Source organism: Trachinotus anak, unplaced genomic scaffold (assembly GCF_046630095.1).
Source record: "Trachinotus anak isolate AG129_WGS33_773 ecotype Australia unplaced genomic scaffold, CSIRO_AGI_Tana_v1 ptg000032l, whole genome shotgun sequence".
NCBI classification, from domain to species: Eukaryota; Metazoa; Chordata; class Actinopteri; order Carangiformes; family Carangidae; genus Trachinotus; species Trachinotus anak.
In genome coordinates this window covers 8,854,359-8,879,917 of record NW_027273883.1, presented here as the reverse complement: position 1 = coordinate 8,879,917, position 25,559 = coordinate 8,854,359, and the positions used below count along the sequence as shown (strand labels likewise).

Genomic DNA, 25,559 nt, shown 5'->3' with positions numbered 1-25,559 from the left:
ATATGCACTTGATAGCTATGTACAGTTCCTGATGCACAGGAAACCCTGGCTGTCCAATTTTTGAGACTGCCATTGGCACAATGCAGTTCGTAGGTAGAAATATGGAGCCTTGGTGCAATCACTGCTTATTTTGCTCATGATATGTCTTGTATCATATAAAAACACCATATGGATATGTTAACAAGGCTAAAAAGATGATTTTCATAGGGGGGAACTTTAAGGTATTTTCATAGAGCATGTTTCCCTTTAACAAGAGAAAAACGATTTTTTATCCCCTCATGAGTAAGAGATGAATTTGGCAAAAGTAACACTAACACAAGTTTGGCTGCATTGTAAACCACATAAAGAGAAAGACAGACTGTGAACTCTAGTGGTTTGTCTCAAATGTAGTGGATTTTCCTGTCCTGAACATGTATTTTTCTAACTTAAATGTAACCCCATTTACTGATATAGTTGTCTAAGGGCATACCTCTTGCCTTTGAAAATAAAGCTACGCTAAAGTACGCTAGTTAGCAGGGCATGCTTGAGCTTGAGAATAGTTTAATCCATTTTTTACACTTCTGTTCTTGTATTTTTAGCGTTTGGTGTGTGATGAAAAATGACAGAAACACATCCACATCACTGAGGCACTTTGATAAATCCAAAGCTTGATAGACCAGCCATGCCTATTTACAGTTACTAAACAATGATTGGGCAATAACTGCTTGGGAGAGGGCGTTAATGGATGTTAATTAACACAACCCTTTGCTGGTGCTGAGGAGAGAACATTTCCAGTATGATGTGTGTTCATACGAACACTGAAATGGTTCAAGTAACACTCTTCACCTTCCTTTCACAGGCTCATTCCTCAGATAAGGTGGTCTCATACAGCCTACATCGAGATTCCTCAAACCACAAAGAGATTTCTCTCAGTGATTTCCAACACTTGTACCATTTTTTCTCTATGAAGGTTTCAACTGATCAAGGACCTTTTTCTTAGCCTGTATTACAAGACCTTTTGTTCTGTTGAAGTGAGTTAACTGATCTTAAGGCAGAGCTTAGAAATTGCCTTTCCTTGAGATAGAAGACCTGCGTAATGTCTCCCTATACAGCATTCAATGGGAAAACAATAAACAGGGCTGAGGGGGGGGGGCAGACCGAGAGATTGATAGGCATGCAGCTCTGATCACTCAACCAACAGAAGCTCACTTTACCGGTCCTGTGCTTTATGCACATTTGTGTTTATGAAATTGCGATCGATTGTTTCAATTACATGCGCAGTTGGACCATAGCGCTGTCACAATTGATGTGCTATTCTGAGTCAACCTTTATAAAAATCATTCAAGTTGTAAGTGGTGTAAAAAACTTCTTTTTCAGACAATTACTTTTTCATCATATCCCACTGTAGTCTGAAGCATTGCAGTAATACAGCCTCTGCATTTGACTATGGTGGTAAATACCAAGCTGTACCAGACAACAAAGCTCTAGTCTTCGAATCAACTCTCATCTATGGAAACAAGCTTTGGGTAGTGACCATAAGGAAAAGATCATGGGTATAAGAAGCTTAAATTAGGTTTCTCTGCGGGTGGCTAGGCTCTTTCCCCATGACAGACCACGGTGTTCAGTGATCTGAAAACACCTTGGAGTCAAGCTGCCTAGCTGTAGCTAGCGCACCTAGTAAAAAATCTTTGTGGTTGACCACCTCTTGTAAGGGCTATTACTAGAGCAGAATCATGACTTGCGGGAGAGACTGTAATTTCATACAAAGAACTTTTTACTCTTCAGTGCATCAACAAACAAAAAACACTGAATCCTCCAGCTGAACTTAGTGAACCACAAGCATTGTTGACTGAACAAGTAGCTTCTTGAACTAAAGCACCACTCACTTGTAAATAAAAGCGGTATTGTTAGTAATATAAAATATGCTACTTCTTGGTTGAAAGCTTCCTGAAAAACTAGGAAAGCCTCAGAAACAAACATGATGTAATAACCGTTGCAGATAAATGGTTACCAAGGTATCAACCTCATCAACAGTGCTTACAGAGCTAGTTTTGAACTGAGCATAGCAGAACAGATCTGAACAAAACACAGAGAACAATGGATTGAACTTACTTAGAGTAGAATCTGAAAATTACAATATACAATTGCTTAGTGATGTGTTTAAATGATGAAAGCATCCCTAGGAATAGTAGTCATCATCAACATAATGGATGAGTCATCAACGTATGATTAATGTCCACTGGCAACATTCAGCATTAGTTTATGTAGCAAAGTGGAAAGTACAGGTATGGAGGGGTTGTATAAGCATGTTCTTTCCCTTACTCAAGTATTATCAAGTGTTTTAGTTAGCTATGTATACCATAGCTGCCAGGTATGAAAGCAATTTTAAATATGTTAGCATTAAATGTTGTCACTGAATGTTCTGGCGATGGGGTTGGTGTTTGATGGTGATGCCCTTAGATGCAAACTACAGTCATTGACTATAAATCTCTGAACTAAACTAAAAGAAATTATTTAAATCAGCAAAATGATTTGTAGTTTTTGCATCTATTTGGTACCATCACCCTTCACTCCTCACCTCTTGAAAATAGAGCAAAGATACTAATGAATGGCTTCACTGCTCTGTTATTACCACAGGCCTGGCTGGGGTAAGCACCAAAAATAGATGGCTATGGATGATTTTGATCAAATGTACAATGCATAATAAGTTTAAAGTCCCCCTGATGAGTGTTTTCTCAAATGCCATTATTACCCTTTTATTGCTCTCTGCGAAGTGGTTGATGCCATTTAGGTAAACGAGTGCCCTCCCTCCTGAAATTAAGGGCAAATCACATAGCTTGAAGACTCAAATGTTTACTGTTTCTCTTCCCACAGCAGTACAATAAGCGCTGCTGCTTTTTGTGTGATTGCACTCTTAAATATAATCATTGCTCCCTGCAAAACAGCCACACAACTTTATACGTTACCGGCTACAGGAAGGCAAGGAGAAATGTATTTACACATAATAAAAGGATATATATTGTCGTGCAGCTCCGTCAGGTAATCCGCTGTTAATTACTACCACTGCACCTGTGTTTGATTACTGTCTACTGTTGATGATTTCTGGGCTCATAGACATGTCAGCACAACCCGTCAAAAAGGCTCCTGATAATAGGGTGGCAATTAAAGGCTCCTCTCAGGGTTGTAACTAGAATGCAAAGTGAACATGTGCCTAAATCGTCTGATGCAGTGCTTCTGGAATTGAATATTCATGACTTGCTAGTACCAGAGCTAGAAAAGGCAATGGCATCTGGTTGGTCAGCCTGTCTCTTTGTCTGTCATGGCAAGATTTAGGCTTATGAAATTTTCAGTGAATACTCATGGTCCACAGAGGATTAATCTTATTGTTTTGGTGACCTTCTCATTTTTCTTCTTGTGCCACATCAGACGAAAAAAAATGTCCACTTGAAGTCAAGAAATATGAAAATCTAAAGGGCAAATTCCTCCAAATTTTAAAGCATAAACTAGTGGATCCCTTGTTGCTGGCCAAATCTTTTTGAATTGTTATTTTTATTTTTTTAAACGTTTTTCTCTGGAGATATAATAATGATAAATGTTTCAGTTCGTAGTTGCACTAAGCTTCTCATGTTTCCTATTATTATTTTTAACCTTAATTAGTGTAACTTAAAAAATGTTTTTTTCCATGATTCTTAATCTGGTTGATTGAAATATGACTGAGTTTTTCTATGTGTCACAGTCATCAAACATTGTTATTGTGTCTTTTGTGTCTTCTGAGTATTGCTGTTGTTGTTTTTTAACCATTTGAAATGAAAACAATTAAGTCACTTTTTTTTACAATTCTTGTTTCATTAATTCTGAGCTGCTGAAACCTTTGAGACTGTACCTGTAATTAAGGCCACGGGTAAAAGAAAAAACAGGTTGCCAACTCATTTGTCCTTTCCCACAGCATACAACTCCCTACCCTCACCAAAGGTCTTTCAAATTACTGAGGTAGCACTAAGGTGTTGATTGAAATTTCATTGCCTGTATACAAATCCCTGGCCTCTCATCCACATAATTCCAGCATATTGTATTGTCATTAACCACTCACTGGCTGGTAAATACAAATCCTTTCACCTTTCACTTTGCAGTCCATGGGTAATTGCTGTATCTTCTCCTCAGAAGCGTTCCCATGGGGAGAACCAAGCAGCACACAGGAAACAGGCACAGTTGTGCTTGACACCGTAATATGGAGCTACAGCATACTGGAGTTTACTTGGCAGTGGAAGGAAGGGGGCCTGCCATCGCTGACAGAGCAGACACAGTGGCTAATTAGACCTTTGCAACCTCCCAGTGGTGAAACACTTAAATGTGTGGTCTTTGAGTTGAAGCCCCGATCTTTAAGGCTGCTCCCTGGTGGAACCAGAACTTGGTGGTTTATTTAACAAAATGGGAGCTGCTTACTTGAAACTGAGGCTCGTCCACTCTGACAGCAGAGAAGGATTTCAAAATACAAGATGGCATAAAAACTGATAGACTGTAAAATGTATATTTGTTCAGAGTAACAACAGATTGATACACTTTTCTCGGTTGTCAATAGCAATAAGCCAGTCACTGTCTTACTGTCATTTCAAAGGATATTACACACTGTTACCACAAACAGAGATTCAAAGTAAATAAGCAGTACTATGCTTCATTAGACTATGCAAGTGTAACAACTTAAATGAAATTTACGTTCTTGTCAGGTCACTCCCTCTGATTGACTATGCAAGTAAAGGAGGAGCACTATTTCCCACAGGGCCTTCAAGGGATATCACCATGAACAATATAGGTTAATTAATTCCCATGAGACTTGTACTGGTCCATAGTGACTATCTCAGAGAGATTTCTGTGACAACAGAGCAGAATAAGAAAAAAAAAAAAAAAGCTTAGATACTGAATGAGGAGCAGTTCTGCAGCAACAGGGGCATTAGCGGAAGCAACATTATCTTTCTAGATGAAACACAAATGTTCTCTACTTTTTTAAAGCCTCAGTCCTTATGCAAAACTTTATAGAGATGCTATAATTATTAGAGGAAAATCCAAACAGATAAAGATAACATTTTGTTTTGTTTTATACTCCTGATGATTTAACTCTATTTTCTTTATTTATCAAATAACCTCGAGGAATTTCAGTCAGACTTTAGAACATACCACAGCACTGAAACTGCTCTTTCCAAAATAATGAGCAATGTCAGACCAAACTGATGAAAATGAGGTCTCAGTTCTTGTCCTCTTAGACATAAGCATTGCATTTGATACAACTGAAAAGTTGGTTGGTCCTCCTGACAGTGTCCAGTGTTAAACTGGTTCAAAACATACTATGTATCACAGGAAGAAGGTTTTACATCAGTCTTGGAGATCATGTGTCTGAGAAACATCACATCTGCTTTGGAGTTGCATCAGGGAGCTGCCTTGGTCCATTATTATTCTCTGTATACATGCTGCCCCTCGGTTTCCATGGTTATGCCGATGACACACAACTGTACATAGCTGCTGAACCAAATGATGCTGCAGCTCTGAACCCCATTACTACCTGTCTTTTGGCAATGAATAAATGGATGAGCAATCATTTATTTAAAAATATTATGATTTAGTTAAATGAGGACAAAACTGAAATCATGTAAGTTGTTAGTTGGCTGTGAAACAAAAAGAGAAATTTAATAATATGGGGAAATGAACATCCTGGATTAAATCTGAGGTTCCATTTACAGTAAGATCTAAACATTAACAAGGTGATGAGAACATCCAATCAAAAGGAGAGAACACATTAGTCCACTACTCCTTGTATACAAAGGCTTAAATGGGCTAGGACAAAGTTACATTGCTACCTCCCTTGTCAGCCATCTGCCTTCAAGATCTGCTATATGCTGCTGGTTTATTGGAGGTTTCCAGTGATACCAATAACGTATTTTATGCACCCTATGTATTCTACTTTTTAACATTTTAGTATCTTTATATGATCATATTATATTATTTTTCAGGGTTTTTTATTTTCCATCTTATGTTACATTAATCATGACATTATATTCTTGTTTTCATGTTCATTCTGTCTGTTTTCACATGAATCACTCGATGCCTGTTATTTCTTCATTGTAAACCACTTTGAGCTGCATTTCTTGTATGACAGTTTATTTTTTTTATTCACGATTATCAAAGAAACTCAAGTCAGAACTTCCATTTGAAACCTGCTGATTTAACTCTCACAAAGTTTTTCCTCTTTACAGAGCGTATTATCTTCAATCCAAGTCAGAACTTCCCATTGGAAATCCAACGATGGCACCTTCTAAGTCTTTCTTCAATTCAGGGCTTACTTTGTTTATTTATCAAAAAAGATCCAAGTAAGAACTTCCTCTGGAAATTTACTTTTAACTCTCAAGTCAGAATCTTCTTTGAAACAAATGAAACTGGTTTAACTCTCATACCTCTTTCCCTTATCAGAGTCAAAAACATCCATATAAGTCATCCAGAAATGTGCTTAAATCTTTAAAAAATGTTTTGCTTCATCAAAACATTTAATTGTGGTTGTAGAACAACAACAAAACAAAAGAAAACAAGTATGTATGGATGGACATTATGCATCTCCTGCTCTTGGCCACAGGGAGGATTAGAAGAAAGTCAGTGAAGATAGACTGTTGCAGAAATATGTTTTCTTTTCTGCTTTTTTCTCCTCCTCCATCATCGTATGACATCTTAGATTTATATTCAACACCAAATGGGGGTCCCAAACCCCAGGTTAGGAACCGCTGTCATAGACTGAAGGCAAGCAGACCTACAGGACATAAAACTAAATGAATGCACAAGGGATAGTGAATTAATGACTGGTCAAATGTCTGCACATTATCCCATCATAAGTGCACCTATGAGTTCACTTCCAAACTAACATATAAAACAGTGACATTTTCCACATCCACTTCGACAGTACTACACAGAATCAGCATCATGATGTGTGAAAAATGATTTGAAGAGAGCGTTTTTGATGTTTTCTGCTCCATGCGGATAACATCACATGCGGAGATCCACCAGATAGCGTCTGAGTGAGACTGACTCCTGTAACTCAATATATGCAAATGTCAGCCAGGCAAGGTTCACTTGTAGTGATTATCCACATACAAGGTCTTTGATTAAGCCAGCACGCTGCAGTGTACATTGATTGAAAGAGCACATTTCCAAACGACCCCTGTCTCTCATTACAGTTTCTTTTTCTCTTAACCCAGTCCACAGTTACTTCGGTTAGTGTGGTGGTCATTTCTCCAGTGTGCTTTGTGTAATGCAGTCCTAATAAGTCAAGCATTAAATAGGTGTTTTACATGTAAACAAGAGCATGCCTTGTTCTCATCATCATTTAAATATGTAATAATATGTTGTGATGGTTTTACACACACACGCAAACTTATCAAAACCTCAAACGCACGACACCTTCATGGTTTCATCATTATGTTATCTCATCAGATGTATCCCAAAGGTCTCTTTAATCCTTTCTGGAAAATTGGTCTCATGTCACTCAAGATATTAAGAAACTCTGGAGGGGAGAAACTGTCAACATTGTTTCACCACACATTGTTCAGCTAGTTCTTTACATGACCCACCCTGGTGCATAACTGACAAACTACTTAAATAACTGAGTTGCCTTTTTTCTCCATCTTTAATTGAACAGACTCTGGTGTCTAAAATGTCTTCTAAAATGTTGCTTTCTGCTTTCTGTGGTAGTAAAAAAAAAGATAAGGATTGGTTTTGTAGATGTTGTAGATCTTGATGTGTTGGTCAAAACTGGCTGTGAAGCAATCATGCCTCAACATGTTCCTTGACTTGAGTGTGACAAGAGGGACTTGCCCAACATGAAACTGTGAGTGACATGCTGCTGCTGGTTGGTATGTGCTTCACTTCACACTCATCTGCTCCTACGATGATGGAAAGCATACACACACACACACACAGACACACACACACACGCACACACACTCACACTCACATCCATCTCCAGTGGGACAGATGTTTCAGGCATAGGCCATACAAGACATAAATGATCCATGGTGCCCGAGGAATATGTTACAGTGGATTCGTTCACTCGTGTTGTCAGCACTCTATCTCTACTCTTCTCTTTCTTCTTCTTCTTCAAAAAAAAAGGAATAAAAAAAAGGTTTCAGCTCCCATGCTGCCTTCCAGCTTCTGTAAGCATCCCACTGATTTGCTACATATCATTTTTAAATTATTATTTTAAAATTCCTTATCATACATAACACAAACGACAATCCCCAGCTCACATCAACAAAATACCATGGTGTGAGTTTATCTCCTCAGGTTAATAAACATGTTTTCACAATTTAGGCAAGCCAGTCCTCGTACAACACCAGAGTGACTGTAATAGTTGAAGACTCCAGCGGAGACATTAATGCAGGAGAGCGTGTGCACTTTGTAACATAATTAAAAGTTGTCCAGGGGTAGGGACGCTGCAGGGTGCAATTACTCATAACTGCCAATGTGATAACATGAACGTCGGCGTATCACTGTATTGTGCACAAATGCAAACACGTTCCAAATTAGTGAGACACTTTCTTTCACAGGTTGTCTGAATGTGTGTATGCGCGCGTCAGTGCTGGACTTGTTTACACACAAAAACACACACTGTTGCCCAGAGTCTTAAAGCTGAAGCCCTCGTGTGCCCTGTCTGAAATGAATGTTTTCTCTTTGACCAGTGTTGCCAAAAAGAACAATAGAGTTGCTATCAAATGCAGCAAACCTCCAGGTCCCTCTCGCCACACAAAAACACACATGCATTATGTTGATCCTTGTCTCAAATTATTTGTCAAGCTCATGTCTGTCCAACATTAAAGCTGAACCAATGAATAACCCACGTGAGAATAATCACATACAAAAACCACTGATTCTCAGAACTCGCTTGCCCTGTAAACACCTGCGCTTTCATGATACCCATTTTATAATGCTGCACGTTTTTTAATGGGCCATTGATTTGGCAGACAAACGAAAACAAGGTGGAAATGCATTCTAAACCATTTATAATGTAGTTTTGAAGCCACTAAGCTTGTCTGGGTTGGATGCTGCATATAATTAATTTCTCATTGTTTGTGTTAGACAGGGTCATTGAGGTTAATTGAGTCTTACTTCAAAATTCTGGCTGGGAGCCACACGAGCAGTCTTTACTGTATATTCATTTTAATTATTATAAAAGGAGTAGGCAGCCAGCCTTGCCAAGTCTAATGATGGCCAAACGCTGTGTAAACAACAACAAAGGCTGGCCCTGTTCAACTGCCTGCGCAATATTAGCCGACATAGTGTCTAATCGTACTGTGGCTGTCACCACTGCTCCCTTTCCGTCGCTGATAGATAGGCTACTCGAGTGAACTGAGAGGAGTGGAGATAACCTCCGAAACAATGCCTCGTGGGTATTGGCTGCTGGAGTATTTGCAAAGCGTGTCATGATACTGGCCTCTCACTCTGCCTCACTTTGAAGCACCGAACGCACACTCTGGAGACAGTAAACACACTGTAAGGACGCTTCACTCATGGCCCTTTTTCACAGTTCTCAACTCAAAACCCATTATTGACCATTTTACATAGATTCCAGTCCACCTCTCAGGAAGACAATCTGCGATGATGGTTAGGCTGAAAGGATCAACATCACTGTACACAACAATAAGAGTAATAAACAACAACATCGTCAAGGTTTGATGCCATTTTTATCTGGACAAGAGTTAGAGCGATATCCCTGTCTGTTCACTATGTCCCTACATTATAGGAAAGATGTCTGTAGGGCTGAAACAATCAGTCCATTAACTGATTAGTTAAGTGACAGAAATTTTCTTATGAATTAATATTAATGAGAAAAATATAAACTCTCTGTTGGTCTTATCTTTGGGGTTTGGATTGTTGGTAAGACAAAACAAGACGTCTGAAGATGTCAGCTCAGTATTTTCTGACATTTTAAAGACCATTGATTGATTAATGGAGAAAATAATCAGCAAATTAATAATAATTAATAAAATATTTGTTAGTTGCAGTCCTAAATTTGTCTGCATTTTGTTTTCAAATTATCTGCCTCCACCATATCGAGAAATATTAAAGCGTTTCCCTTCTACTGTACAATATAGGACATTCCTGAGTATATGGGTTGTGATTTGGTGGTTGTGTTTAGATTTTGTATGTTCAGTAAATTCATCTGAGGTTTCAGCTTCTCTTGTCTTTGGTATGTTGCACCGTGCCACAGGCATATAAATATTAGCAGCTACAAATGCTGTGAATGAGATTCTCAGAGAACTAATTGTTCATTGTTCATTACTGAAAATGTTAATGTTTACATTAATGAATGGACCCAAAGTGGTAACATTAATGCGATCTCTATTTAACATGACCAACAGTTTAGCCACACATCTCGAGACGTCATTGGAGTCTGGTCTGCCATGTTTTTATCTCAGGTGTAGAGGTGTAGCGCTATTTGTTTAAGTACCGGAGCACAGAGAGTTGCGGCTTGTTTCAAAGATTATGTAACCACTGTTCCTACTGTGGCAAGTTTACATACATCAGTCAACTATAACCATGTGATCCATTGTTGATAAAGACTGACCTATAAACAGCTTCATCATGTTGAGAATATGATGCAGCATCAGCCAAACAAGTCTGACAAATAATATCAGACGATACCATGAATGTAGAAGGTTGTAATCAAGCTAAGCTAATAGGCTAGGCTATGAAAACAAAGCTAAGATAGCTTTCATTTCCAGTAGTACTGTGGAAGCAGCCCAAGCTGACCAAGTGTAGAAAGGTGACTTTGTCATGGTTCTGTGTAAATGCATCACAAATAAAGAAAGTGTTAGAAAAGGGAATGATGAATGAAAGGATGTTTCATCTTTATTAATTAATTATTCTATTAACTGTGCAGGCCAAAGACAAACGGCAGCTACTGGCAACTTCTAAGGTGGAATCTTTTTCTCATGTGTACAATCGGTCAATACACCTTAAATGTCAATATGACATACGCTTTAGTGATGATCACATCTTCAAGCACTTAAAAATATATATAAATTTCAACTGGGTAATTTTTTTCAACCCAGTCTAACTGTTGCACATAAACAAGAAACTTTGAAACACCTTGCATTATAATGCTGTCCAGTACAATGCCAGTTTTTACTATGACCTCAACAATAAACATATAACTGAATTTACACATTTCTGACTATGACAACAAAAACTGAACATTACTAGCTGTGTAAAAGTTGAATTTATGGAGGAGCTGTTGTATTGAATTGCAACAGATTGTAGAGGTGCAGTAAAAGGCAGACACCCTGTGAGCATGGTGAAATATTAGACATTAAAGATGAAGCGTTCCTTCTTATTAAATATATAATCTAAGAACGTTTTGTTTTGGGCTTTATTTGATTGTATGTGCTGAAAGTTCATACAGTCAAATAAAACTCCCACTGTAATTTTTTTGCCATTGCATGTTATGCATCTTACTACAGATGTACATTATGTGCATCAACAGCAGTTGAACATGATAGTAGTTAACTGAAGCCACAATAGACAAAAAGAAACACACACACATGCAATCAGTCTATAGAACCAACATATCCAATGCATGGCATTATTCAAATACTATGACCTCGACACAGGACAGAAACAACATCCTATTCCTGACTGTGTTCTGATGACAGCCTGAGTGTAGGTCAGGACTGGTGATGCATATGGCGCGCACAGGGTCAAGTATAATCACAGAGAGTTTTGTGAGAAAATTAATCACTCCCTGATTGCACTCTATAGGTTCTCCAACAGAAGTGCTCAAGTGTGATTTTAATTCACCAGTTTGCCTCCTTGACCTTAAAGGTCTCCTTGAACATCAAGGACCAGTCACTTGAGAGCTGAATGACTTTGGATTTTGTTAGAGGGGATTTTTTTTTGTTTTTTTGTTTTTTGTTGACAGTCTGATATAAGCATGTTTGTGAGCATGGCGTCCATCATGGTTTTTACTGAAGCATTTATTTATTTAAACTCTAAATATAGATGTGTTGATTTAAAGGTTGTGAAACTGTGGCCTCTGGGATTTATTTTTGTTTTTAAACTATTCCACAGTTTTCATGATGGCATTCAGTAGTTATTAGAAGATAGATGATGGGGGTGATGAGGACGATAACACTAATAATTCAATTGATAAATCAGGTTGGTCAGGAATCTATTATTACTCTGTGCCTTTCTCATCTATAACCAGTGGCTGAACCCCGCTAGCAGTCATTTCCCATCTCACAGACTGTCTGGATGACTGATCAGGGTTGTGATTGTCTCCCCTCTCCGCAACACACCACCGCCACATACGTCAGCAGCAGCACATACATCTTGAGCAGTCTCTAACTCCAAGCCAGAGAGGTGTAGAGCCCCAGTAAACGTCGCAATCAGCGCCAGAATTGGGCCAATTCCTCATAACCTTGTCTGCACATGGCACCTTGCCTTGAATCATAAGAGCATGAGGCTGAAGCAAGTGTTCAATCTGTCAGCAATGCTGCTATGTTGCCCCAGCACAGCTGAAGAGGGTAAATTGACATTTAATTATCTGTGTCTGCCCACAAAAGCTGCATGGGCATTGTAGGCCTGATGTAATGGAGTTGCCACGTAACGTGTCATGGCAGCAATATGTACAAGCAGCAGTTACGTGACACTGCAGCTTGTCTCTTAAGGCTACTCTGTGCTGTGGCTGACAGCGACAGGTACTGTGAACAAAGCTTTTTGAAATGTTTTAATGCTATGAAAACACGGGGCCTTCACAAAAGAAAGAAATATGTAACTGACATCTCAGGTGTACCTTATTCCGCTCACAATGAAAGCCCAGATATGGAATATTTATTCCCAAACATCAAGCTTCTATGCCTTCAAACCTATTTTTGATTTGTCACTATCTTTTCTTCTCAGAGATCAATAAAACTCCCTCAGTTTGAACAGTTGACTCTGTGGCCTTTTGATGAAACAATCATCTTTTCTTTTAACAAAGCTAAAGCTTCACCATCCAAAAAAAAAAAAAGAAGTTAGTCCCATCACAAAGACGAAAGCCGAAAAAAGACATCTAATTTATAACCACATTAGACCTAGAGATGAGTTCCTATTGACTCATTGTTGAGGGGAGATGTTCGATCTTCAGCATTATGTTCAGTCTGGTGACAAACTTCTTTGTGTTTCTCTTGAAGAGAAAAGCAAAATCAATGGCGAAAAATGTTTCACACGATTCATTTTTGAGGCTCAATCGAAGTGCAGCAATTTGTCCAAATAATTATGAACAATCTTGGGCTGCACATCTTCTCCAGCCAATCATAGGTGTATAAGCAAGCAGTGAAAGGCGCTGCGTGGAAATTGATTGTCCTCCGTCTCCTCTCTCACAATCTTCAAAAAAAATAAAATAAAAAAATAAATAAATAAGCAAAATGTGCTGATCAATCCGGTCAACTAAGTATACCTCTTGTCAATGTCTCAAGCTTTACAATGGAGGCTTGATGTTTCTGGAGCCATTAGTTATGACCAACTTGCCAGACGACACATTGATCGCTGGCCAGTTGTAAAGGCAACAGCAATCATTTCACAGAGAAAAAAAAAAAAAAACTTGGGCTGACTGTGCCGTTGTATATAGGTGTGTGAGCTACTTAAAAAGTGTCAACATCAATGACTTTTTAATTTACTCCAAACAGAGACTTAGTCACAGACACCAGTGGGTTTATGCTGTTGTAACAGTCTCCAGTGTCCTTCAGTGCCACTTTTTGCCAGAGATGTTATAAGCCTGTAAGGACATTGCTTTTACACTTCTCTGTTTCTTTTTTGCTTCAATAGGGCCTTGCACAGTCACTTCAAATATCATATAAAGAAAAAAAATGGGCCTTTTGCAAAGTACTACCATTTTGGAGATCAATAGGAAGTCTATTAAACCATAGAGAAGGAAACTGTTTGACAAAGTGTGCAGCCTGCTTTATTCAGGTTAAAGTGACTGACCACTGCAATTGTTTTCTAATCTGTTTCTAAACCTGATGAATATTCTTGACATCAGTTGACATTAACTGGACCATTGGCGTGCATACAGGCCTTATTTCGTTTCAAATGAAAATGCAAAGATTGTGTCTTCATTTCAAATTGTAGTGGAAAGCAACATGATTACATTTCCTCTTTGGGTACTGTATTTTCATTTGATGACACTTTTTGATGATATTGTCCTTTTTACTGCTGGAGTTAATACTATTCAGAGTAAGATTGTACATTAAAACGTAGAATAACCTTGAGAAATACAATGAATTGTTACAATATATACAGTATTGAAGCCATGTGCTCCTAATCATTTTGGCTTGTGATCCTGCATGTGGGGAGATGTTTCAGAAGTCTGTGAGTTGTTAGCAGTTTCACTGAAGATATATTTCTCCGCTAAACTTCTCAAATGGTTTCATTTAAATAACTGTTTGGGCCCAAATAAGTCAAATTGTCCAGTTTCTTAAACACAAACAAGCAAAAAAATTACAAAAATTAAGTCAAAGTTATGTTGTGGAACATTTTTTTTCTTATTTCCCCTCCCTTTAATCATCTCATTACCCCTCAGATTTATCTCGTCACACTTTGGAGGGGCTCGACCCCTAGGTTGGAAACCACAGGACTAAACTTTATATGAACTTGCACCACCTCAACCTGCTGCAAGAGTGAAGTCCTACTTACAAATAATTGCATCAGGAATTACAATCTGATAACAAATTATATGATAAAATAACTGCACAGTTTCCTACATTTTCCTGATAATACTTCTCTGTTTTTATGTCAGTAATGCTTTGAGTGACTTGACTTGTAATGGAGTATTTTAACTTGTTTAACTCTTGTCATTTACCTGAGTAAAAATTTGAATTCTTCTCCAACCACTGATTTCAAGATTACAAAACACTGCACTGCTCTGGTCTCTTCTAATAATCCTCCTGGCTCCACTCCCTTTGTGCCAACACTGACAAAGCGCATTTCTATGACTTCTTATAATGGCAGGAGACATTATAACACAATGTCTTGTCTTCATATCCTCTTACAATGACAGGGAGTGGCAGAGGGACAACACTGACAGAACGACTTAAATCCAGTTTGCTTAAAGAGCTATTTAAAAATGAACTGAGACACTCCATCTGATGCTTCACATTTCCTCTCTGTGTGACAGTGGGGAGCCCTGCTGCTCCAGGGCCTGACTCCCTCCGGTTATCAGCCCAGGTGATTGAGAGCACAGACCTCCGTCTCTCTATAGAGGGCACCCACAGACCCGGAATGTCTTGTTTGCTAGAGCTGTGTACATTTTGTATTTGAAAGAGCAGCAAGTCAATGAATCTCGATAATGCGAGAGCCGGGCCACATAACTCACGTTGATAGTCCTTACATTGTGCCAAGAGGCGATAAATCTGCTCCGGGAGACATGAATATGCAGTGGCAGTCAGTCTGGCTTGTTCTTGCTTGCATGCCCCCCGATGCACAGTTTACTCCTCTCCCCTATTCCAAACAGAAAAATAAAACCAATGAGCCGCAGCACTATCTCATCAGCGGCGTTTCTATTAAGCACAAAAAAAATGTAGCAGTGCATTTTTCGTAATATGCTTAATAACTGAATATCATTTTTAAGAAAATGCAATTTATGGTATGAGGTTATTAGAATTTAAGTTCTAAAATATCTTTTTATTATATATGTGTGATGTCAAAAGTGTGTAGATTTTCCAGGAAGTTACACTATCTCTCTATCTGTGTATCTGTCTCTCTCTCTATCTGTCTGTCTGCATGTTGAAAAGCCTCTAGATTTAAAACAGGATTAATTAACCTGAAAGTATTTTTTAAAGAGAGTTACAAATTAATCCTAGAGGCTACAGCTTTCATCTCTCCAAACTTCATCCCGACCTTTTGATGCTGCACGAAGTTTCACTTTCAAGCAAAGTGCATAATACGCTGAAATCCATAAAGCATACAGGCAATGCCATATACTTTCAGCTCTGTCTCCTCCATTGCAGTGGTGAGAGAGACATGAGCAGCACTCTGCCTGTGTGACTGTGTATGTAACCTGCAGCTTGCATTTGACGGCTCTTTGTAAGGGATGAAAAATTGAGAGCCAGATAGGCAGCAGTTACGGTGGTTTAATGTAGTCATTGACACAGACAGCATGTCTCAAATAACAGCGATAAGAAGCCTGCTTTGTCAATGGACCAATCCTCAGCTGACACTTATTTCCCTCATGCAAAGAATCCATCCCATTCACAGTGCTGTAGGCAGCCGAGGGATTTCCTTTTTTTCTTTAATCAAAGGAAAAAAATATATACATGTACAGTTTCCATCAAAACAAATCTGCATCTCCACCATTCTAAAAAAAAAAACAAACAAACCCAAAAAACCCCATATAAATCATGCATCTGAAGAAATGTATGGATAACATAATGCAAGTGTATAGGACAACTGGTAAAGTAGAGAACCGGGTCATTACTCGGAACCCCCTCACCTCCATAAAACACTTCTTGGACACAGTTGACAACTATGCGTAACGACGCGTTCCTCTACTGGCACCGTGGAAGGAGGGTCGTCAGACGCACGCAGATGCACGGCTCTCTGCACTAACCTTCCCGTCCAGGACAAACCAGAAGATTTTTTTTTTTTTTTTAAATAAACGCTGTGTAACAAAGAGTCTTTTTGAGTACGTTTGGACGTTCTTCAATAACCAGCACCGTGCCATCACCGTGCGCAACTGGGGGGAGAGAGAGAGAGAGCGAGAGAGAGAGAGAGCGCCTTTTGCACCTGCACAAAGTCTCTCTGTGTTACGTGAACTGTTCTCATCAGTGGATTGAGGGACTGGAGTGATTAAACTGCAACAAGCATTTTTTGAACGTCTGCAGAGCGTTCAGATTCCTCGGCACTCCTCGTGTAACGCTTGTCCTGTGTGTCGGGGCGACAGAATCATTCGAGGCGACCCAAACTTCCGCAGGCGCAGTTCTCCTCTTCCACAGCGGTGCGGGGGTCTGGCTCGGCTGTTGCCGTGGTACTTGGCAATAGACAGATAGCATCGGCGGGAGGAGGGGATACAGAGACTCCTGCAGGCTAATTGTAGCAGCCTGCGTTCGCAGGTGTATCGCTGATCTGCCTGTGAGGGACTGGGGGGCTTCATCCAGACCGAGCAGCTCTCAGACTTGTGAGTAACAGGAAAAAAAAAAAAAAAACCCTGGGAGAATGTTGCACCAAGTACAATGAGCGCAAATTTGTCGCAGACACCAAAATCCATATTTGCTCCGTCGAATTCAGTTTTGATGAGCAATTCTGAGCCGTCTTTGGAATTTTAAAAAGTGGATCCCGCGACTTTACAATCATGCGAAATACTTGGCTGTCTCCCCGGAGTGCGATTTGGGAATACTGGACATCGCTGATTGCATGTCTCTTTTGGATTCAGTACTCTTACGGGATGCCTCATGTTATTCGAATAGGTAAGTTCTTCGCATTTGGAATTATACACACACACGTTTGTACGGTAACCCTCAAATTCTGCTCCCTCTTCAGCTGATCTCAGCGCGGCTCCTCGGCGGCAGCGGTTAGTTTTTGGAGTAAATGAGCAGTCCCTTTCATATACTGTTCCCCTCTTTGTTGTAGTGTGTGAATTTTCATTTTACTTAAACGTGGAGGGAGGGAGGGAGGGGGGGTGAGGGGGTGCAACCAGAAAGCAACAGGAGAGCAGTGCATTGTAGCAGACGAGTGCCTCCGAAACTGAGGATGCATTCACCACTCAAGAGTCCACGCAACTGAAATATTGTGGGTTAGCGTGACCTCTGTGCACTCTGCTTTGTCTGTTCCATTTTCTGCAGCCAGCATGTTGAGTCACCAGCTACATCCAGGCTCCCTGCCATGCCTGCTGGGAGTAAGTTTTTAAGGACAGACCGTTAAATTAAAAGCTACTCTTTCCAGTTAAGAAACACGCCATCAGAAAGTTTCAAACATTGTAGGTAATTTATTCAAGGGGAGATCAGGAAGGTTTATATGTCAGCTCATTTCATCTCATCACTGCAAAGAAAACAAAGCAGCCTATACAGAAACAGTCTAATCTCAGCTGAGTCCTGCGTCCTTCCCCCTGATCGAACACTGTGGGACACAAAAGAAAGCGTGCTGGCGTTGTCTCTCTCTCTCCAATCACTCACTGAGGAAACAATGTGAGAATTGTCATTCAGAGGCTGGCGATGCGATGAAAGATTTTTTTTTTTTTTTTTTTATTTTGCGCTGAGAAGAGACAGGAACAGAATCAAGATCAATACAGTTTTTTGTCACCAGGCAAATCGTTTTTGACATTTGGCGGAGTGCCATGCAGGACTATTACTCAAAATGGCATTGGCCCACATTAACATGCCACTTCAACAGGGAATGAGAGCGTCTTAATGGCAGGAAGGGGAGTTTGGAGGGGGGGGGGGGGGCTGCTTTTTGTCCCCGAGGTGTATAAATGATGGGTGAAAGTGGATGAATGTTACAAAATTGCATATTCCATATTCTTGTGCTCTAGCTGAGGTGAATGGTGTCTCATAACCAGTTGTCTCTTGTGTGACACATCAACAACATCCCACTCTTGATTTTGTAATTCATAATTCCTGTGGAGCTGTGGGTGGTCAATGAAAAGCTACTTTTATTCAAATGAAAGCTATTAGACTTCACCAGGGGTAGTGGAAGAACAGCTACATATTACAGCTGTATAACCTTGATTGAAGCATTTTGTAAGTCTTATATAAATGATGATATATAAAAAAATAAAAAAAAAGATCCAACTGAAACACTCAGCACAAAGTGTGAGACCATAGAATAATGTTTACTGCTGAGCATCATATGCAGCTGTCAGGCAGGCCCAGCATGTCCCTGTGATTGACTGCTGCACTCTGAGGAGCCATGACTTCTCTGACATTGCTGTGTATGGACTCTGGTGATGTCTTAGAAACTGCATAAATCCTTAAAGCTCCACTTTCTACTGATCTGAACTGGAATCGTTCGGTCAAAGGAACATTTTTTTTCCCTTTTTTTTTTTTTTTGAAACTGTGGCAGCAGCTCAGATGAAGACCTGAAATAGACTTGACAGGCTTTGTTTTTAAAAATGTCAAAAGTGCTGAGACAAATTTACCTTGAAATGTGCTACAGTAGCACTATTGCTTTTTATAGAATCTATCATTGCCTGTGGTGCAGGAGCAGTTTGTTTTCATTTTTGTGTGTGTGTGTGTGTGTGTGTGTGTGTTCCTGAGATTGTATTTTGACAGGCTGAGTAGAGGGACATGCAAGAGACGGTTGCTGAATTTGCCTCGATGGCAAAAGAAAAACAAAATTCAAAAGGCTTGTGTGCTTCATATGATGTTTTTGAAGCGGAGTGCTTATGCATAACGGCTGTGTGTACCCTTTTATTTTGTCCAATTAAAAAAAACAGGCTTGTGTGAAAATAACATAAAATATAAAATTATGTTCTTTAGAATTGCATTTACAAAATTTCAATTTTATCTGTTTTGATAGTGCACAGGTCTGAGGGTGTGCATAGAATATGCAATATATGCGTGTGAGCAGTATTGTTATTGCAGACAAAGTGTAGCATTCACAGTCTGTTGATTGGTTTAGGGATGAGAGCTTTTTTGAATGTGTCGTCGACCTTTTTTTCCCCCGCCTTTTTTTTTTGGTAATTTGGTACTTAGTGTGCAAGTGTGTGTGTGCTCTGTGTCACAGCCACCCTGCTAAAACCAACAGAGGGCTCTCTTATAGTCGGTGCACGGTGGCCAACGTCGCTCCCCAGCACTGGTTACCAACATAAACAAACCAGTGAAAATCATCGAGGTGGGTGGTGGCATTTGAGCGCGGCGCTCTCTGTCTTCGCTGTGTCTGCTCTTGGTTAGGTGGCCTGTGCACCATCTGGGTAATGGTGGGCATCCAAGGTAGAGTTGTTGCCATTGATTTTAGTGCTTTTACAGTGCATCGCTCTAAGTTGAGGCCAGATGGTCGCTCCGTCTCATTCTGCAGCTTCTATTTGTTGGAGGGAATAAAAGACTACTCCTCCTGTATTTGTCCTCTCACACGCTGAGATTGTCTTTGCTCTTTACTCTCCCTCCTTTTGCCTTTCATTTTATTTTTTTTTGTCTTCTTCACATTTTCAGCCTCTAATCCCGTCTAGAAACCATTTCAGTTCATAATGCAATTTTGTTATAATAAAAACAAATGTGCTCAAGGATGTGGATGTGGTTTTTCTCTCTGAAGATGGCGTGCGTCTGCAGATAATCTGTATGTTTGCCAACATGGAAATAAGATGCATTTTAAGGCAGTACACTGCTGATTTCACCTGCTTTTTGGGCTTAGTTCTGTAACTCTAGTGGGCATTGTTCTGTCTGCGCAGTTCATACATTTCCCTACAAACATTGCTTTCTTCTCCATCAGATAGGATATTGCCTAATTTGATGAGATTAAAATATATTCACAGTGCACATTTGTGTAATATATCTATTGTTGAAACACACAGTAATGACTTATTATTATACGTTGTCTCTTTCATCTGTGGATTGATGAAGCTAATTCATCATTTGTTGTCTCTGTTTTCTCTCAGTGAGGTTATTCACTGCCTGACAGGGATTTATTGAATAATCAATTACTTTATCTACCTAATACTTAAAGCACTTAATCAGTGCCAGTTAATCAATCCCCCTCATGATTTCATGTTGATTTCATTTCCTTAGCTCCTCACTGTGTCGCTAGAACACCTGGCCACATGCATTTTTCATTTAGCTTCCCTAAAATGCTTTGGGCAGCCATGACTCCAGACTTAATTATTGTGTGTGAAACAGCCCGAACACTTAAATGTAAGCTGACAAATGTGCAGCACTTGAAGCTGTATGCCGTGTGACCACTCAGAAGCTTCAGTGGGATAAATCGGGTTTGTGGTCACCACTTTTGGTTGAAGTCTCCCAACACAGCCACTTCAGAGGCTTGTCTTTATCCCTGCACCAGCATCAGAGAGAGAGGGACCGAGAAGTTTTCATGTGATTAACTCCTCCAGCGAGCTACAGAGAGTGCACTCTCCGCTCGCATGCTCCCGGAGATCCTCCTCACCAGGGTTTGTGCAAATGTCTCATCTGAAATGACTCAGACATATTTCAAGAGACCGCGAAAAGCTGTAATGGTACTTTGGAATTCCAGTTTTAACGAAGTCAAACCCAAAGGAGCGCTTGTGTTGAGGATTACCCACAGGAGGACCGTATGGCTGGCAAAGAGGGGGAAGAGGAGGACATTAAGAAAGGAGTGTTTGGTGATGAAAAACAATGAGGAGATGTTGCATCAAAATTTGTATCGAATTAAGGTGGCCATCAGTTGCTGAGTGGAAATGAATATTTCATTTTCATCTAAATTTAATCCCTCCCTAGGCAGGGAGAGAAAGCAGGGAGAAGCCTGCTGGTGGAGGCTTGGTCCTGTGGAGTTGTCGTGGTGAATATGAACAAAGGCTGGTAGAGGTCACAGAAGAATTGCATACAGGGAGAAGCTTCTTTGATGTGTAATTCCATTATCTGTTAGCGAAAGCTGAGATTGAAGGGGGAGGAATACAGCGGCTGTTTTACCTGCACACCCAATACACCCCTCTTCATTGACTTGTATAAACATAGGTGGATAAATGCACTGCTAAAAGAAATAGCTAAGGCCTACGGTCTGCCTCTCGCACTCTCAGGCATCTCCATACACACACACACACACATACGCATGGACACACACTATATAAACCCATATACTCCATCCACAACATTTTCCAAAACATATGTCTGGTCTCAGTGGGCCTCTTGTACACAATCCAATTCCATTCTCTCTGTCAGCACACTCACAGCTCGTCATTAGCTTCAATCTCGCTGATGAGAAACGGCAGATGTTCGTTTTGTTGAGCAGAGGGCCCGTCTCTGAACGTGCTGTCTTCTGTACTCGCCTGTGATAGTTTTTAGACATATTAGAAAGGAACAGTCTACCTCCACAAACAAATATGGGCTCCAGAAGTGCCATAGTCTGTATTCTCGGAAACACAGCGCCTGGTTTTTAAGTCAGTAAAGCCAGTCAACTTGGATGAAATGCCTTGTGTGAATCCAAGTCAACGTGAATTAAATAAACAGTGTTTATGTCTCAGAATAGGTGTAATAAATGTGTAATGCGCTGAAATGGGCTCGTAATGTGTCTGATCACTAACACTAACAAGACTTAACTGCGTCAGGGAAGTGCAGGTACTTAGCTCCTTGTTCAGTCACACATAATAATGATCATCCAATAATCCAAGCCACTAGGGGCTAATAGAGCGGATCTACCAACCAGTAAGATAATCCTGTGACACAGCAGGGCCCTATCTAGCCCTAGTTAGCTTAGCTTAGCCGCTGCTCACACACCAGATGGTGTTTTCATATCGTACTACAAAGTGGGTGCTCTGCAGTGAAAGGTCTGCTGCAAGCATATGCTTCTGATGCCTATTGAAATAAATAAGGTGTTTAGTTCCTCGTGTCTATGAATTTTATCTTTTTTATTCAAAAAGTGAGGCAATTATTTTGCTGTTATATGAATGTAAGATGTTGTTTTGCAGAGATATTTCACTGCTTGTCATTTGTAATTATTTGGGGGTGGAAAAGGTCACTTCACCCAAATTACAAAATCCTTATAAACCCATGCAGATAGTCTTGGTTTAATGTGTCGGGTTTTGGGATATCTTACCTAAGAGTTCTTGGTGCAGTAAGCACCAAGAACAACATTCCTTTCACCTCCATTGTATTTGAGTGGAAGCTGAAATCTCGGATGGGTAATAATAAGCTTTATTTGTATATCAATTCAAAATGATAATAATAATAAAAAAAACAACACAAGAACATTAACATGAGACTAAAAAAAGCATCTTAAAAATAAATTCCAAAAGGCACAGGATATCTCAGAACCTGAGCAGCTAACACCAGAAATATCTGCATGGATCAATACCAGTAGAATAAATTGGAAAAAATACATATTTCTTTGTGATTTGGATGAACAAACCTGCTAAACATCTTTACACAACTTAATGTAGAAACGTCCATCAGAAACAACAGCCTGATTGATCTGGCCCACAATCTGCCCGGAGACCCCCTGCAGGCCCCTCAGGGACTCAATGTCATTATAACAGGATGCGTGTTTTTTCTTTTTTGGATTTGACGGTGTTTTGAAATTCATGGCATGTCAGTGTTTGCTATTTCCCTACGAATGTTTCTGTACCAAGGCAATGAATCAAATTTCATGCTCTTGCCATTTGTCTTTATTAAGTGCCCTTGTCCTTTCCATTTGACTCTCCCATCTCAGCCCTCCTCGGGGCTCTGCTGGAAAAGTCGAATAACATCAAAACAGTTTGAGAAGAAAGCTTGATCACGGGGCTTTTCACTCTCAGGGTCATGCTAGCAATATAATGTAGTTAATTAGAATCATCCTGTTGGAGGTAATTTAGTGATTTATTTATTTTTTTTACATTTCAGCATGGGGAGCAATTTGTCTTCACTTTTCCAGTGTATGTTGGCAAACCAAACACGCACCATAATAGTAATGCAGCAAAAGAGACAGAGGGAGGGAGAAGGAGTGGGGGCAGTTACATAGATGAAGCTAGGGGATTCTTATTTAGCTTGTTAATTAGCTTGAACCTTTTGATCCCAATTTTAAAACCCGCCACGTTGCAATGCTGGCGCCTTTTGTGTGTTGTCCCAAGCCTGATAAAACTAAGCTTTATTCCTGTGCCTTTCAAACACCATGGCATTCACCGGAGCAGTATTAGCTCTGCCTTCCCCTCCCTGCGTTAGTGTCGTCCTTATCTATTCCCAGATGCTCTGTGTAAACTTGGTCACCTCTGACACCTCAGTTACATACAGTTACGCACATGCATTACAATAACGAGACCTTTTCTTCTCGCTGCTTTAAAGCAATCAGGACAGTGGAGTTATCAGCTGCAACGCACAGGTTTAAATCCTATTTAACTTGGGCTAAGGACAATGAATGGAGGGTGACACGGTTTCATTCTGCCCTTTTAATCAAGCTCTCATTGTTATAGGTGCATCGCAAATGTCAGGTCTTGGTCGTGTGATTCCCGCAAATTGCCGTTCCATGACTGTAGGGAGATGTGTGTGCATGAGTGTGTGTTTAGGAGGCAGAGAGGAAGTGTGAGTGTGTGCATGACAAGGGGGTGTATAAGGAGAGCTGGCATAGAATCCCCGGAGCGGAGGGGTAGAGCAGGAGTTACTAATCAACTGTGAGAGAGTCGGCTAGAGAAGACTCACCCTCTATTTTCCCCCCAGAGAGAAAGTGAGGGAACAGATAAGACAAACCTCTTCAGGCCAAAACCACTACAAATGAATGGTTATCACCAAAAATATCAGTGGGGTGGGGGAAACAGAGGTCCTCTCCTCCGCAGTGTGCCTCACGCATTCTCCCTTGCCTTTCATCCCTGCGAGGACTACTGCAGGAGGTGCATAAGACTCGGGGGTTACCTGTCTAGCCCCCGTGCTCATTCCTTCACTGATGGATAGCCAGGAGGTTGGAAGCCAATGTCAATTTAGTTAACACAGCCAATACCCAGAAGATTCCACTCAGCACTCACACTGTGTGCAGGCAAGACAATCTGGGGATGGTCTCTCCTGTCTCAGTGAATGTTTTACCGGCTGCCGATCTACTGCCCTGGTTGCCCCCAGAGAGCAGTGTGGTTAACCGCAAAATGTTCCCCTGTGACTCATCTGAAGACAGCTTGTCTGCATGCGACCGGCTTCAGATATAAGACAGACATTATCATTGACAGGAGAGGGAAGAGGAGGAGAGATTGTGGGTGGTTTGAGGCTTGCAGTACATTTTAGTAAAGCTGTTAGTGATGCTTGTATGAATTAGGGCCTTTAATGTAAAGCCAGAAAAGGTAGTAACTTGACTCTCCTGCCGATTTTCACTACCTCAGAAGTGGTTAGAGAAGAAGAGATGGCTGTCATAGTAACCAAAGCTCACGTAGTTAGCAAACTAGAATATGATTGGTGGAGATTATAGCATGTGATTAGCCTATCAGCTAAGCAGCAGGGTTTTGTTTTTCTCACAAATCAATCTCCTATCTCAGAGTTAATGAAAAAAATTGGCTTCTGATTGTTTTGTTCCTAAATCATGTTTTCAAGTCTCAAGTGTTTCTGGTTCTTCGCTTCCAGCCTCAAGTGGGTTTTTCCTTCTTTTAGTGATCAGTCCTGTGGGTCGCTGTTATTTTTCCAATTGCCACTGCCCACCTTCAATTGAAACTTTGTTAAATTGGTTTGACAAAGTCATTATTTTCTTTTAATTTGGGAAATTATAATAGCTCACAAGTCATAATTTGAATGACTTTAGCCATAAATTAGAGCATGCCTGTGTAAAATGGGTTTATATACTGTGACTTAACACTTGGGGGTTTGTGTGACTCCTTTTAGTTTTTGTTCCTACATTATGTTTTCCAGACATTAAGAAATATATATATATATAAAAATGAAGATGCAATAAATCCAGAAGGAGAAATAAAATGCAACTTCCTCATTTTTAACTCCTCAACCTCA

The 25,559-nt window shown here is 40.1% G+C and overlaps 1 protein-coding gene across 2 annotated transcripts in view; it reads left to right on the top strand.

The window, feature by feature from the left end:
• Nucleotides 1–17,323: 17,323 nt before the first annotated feature.
• The window catches only part of grik3 (glutamate ionotropic receptor kainate type subunit 3), a 97,984-nt gene continuing 89,748 nt past the window's right edge, over nucleotides 17,324–25,559 (top strand). For both annotated transcript variants that reach the window (XM_071468769.1, XM_071468768.1), the window contains exon 1: nucleotides 17,324–17,453. In XM_071468769.1, coding sequence (XP_071324870.1) covers nucleotides 17,339–17,453 — 115 coding nt within the window. In that variant the 5' untranslated portion in view covers nucleotides 17,324–17,338. The remainder of the gene's footprint in view (nucleotides 17,454–25,559) is intronic.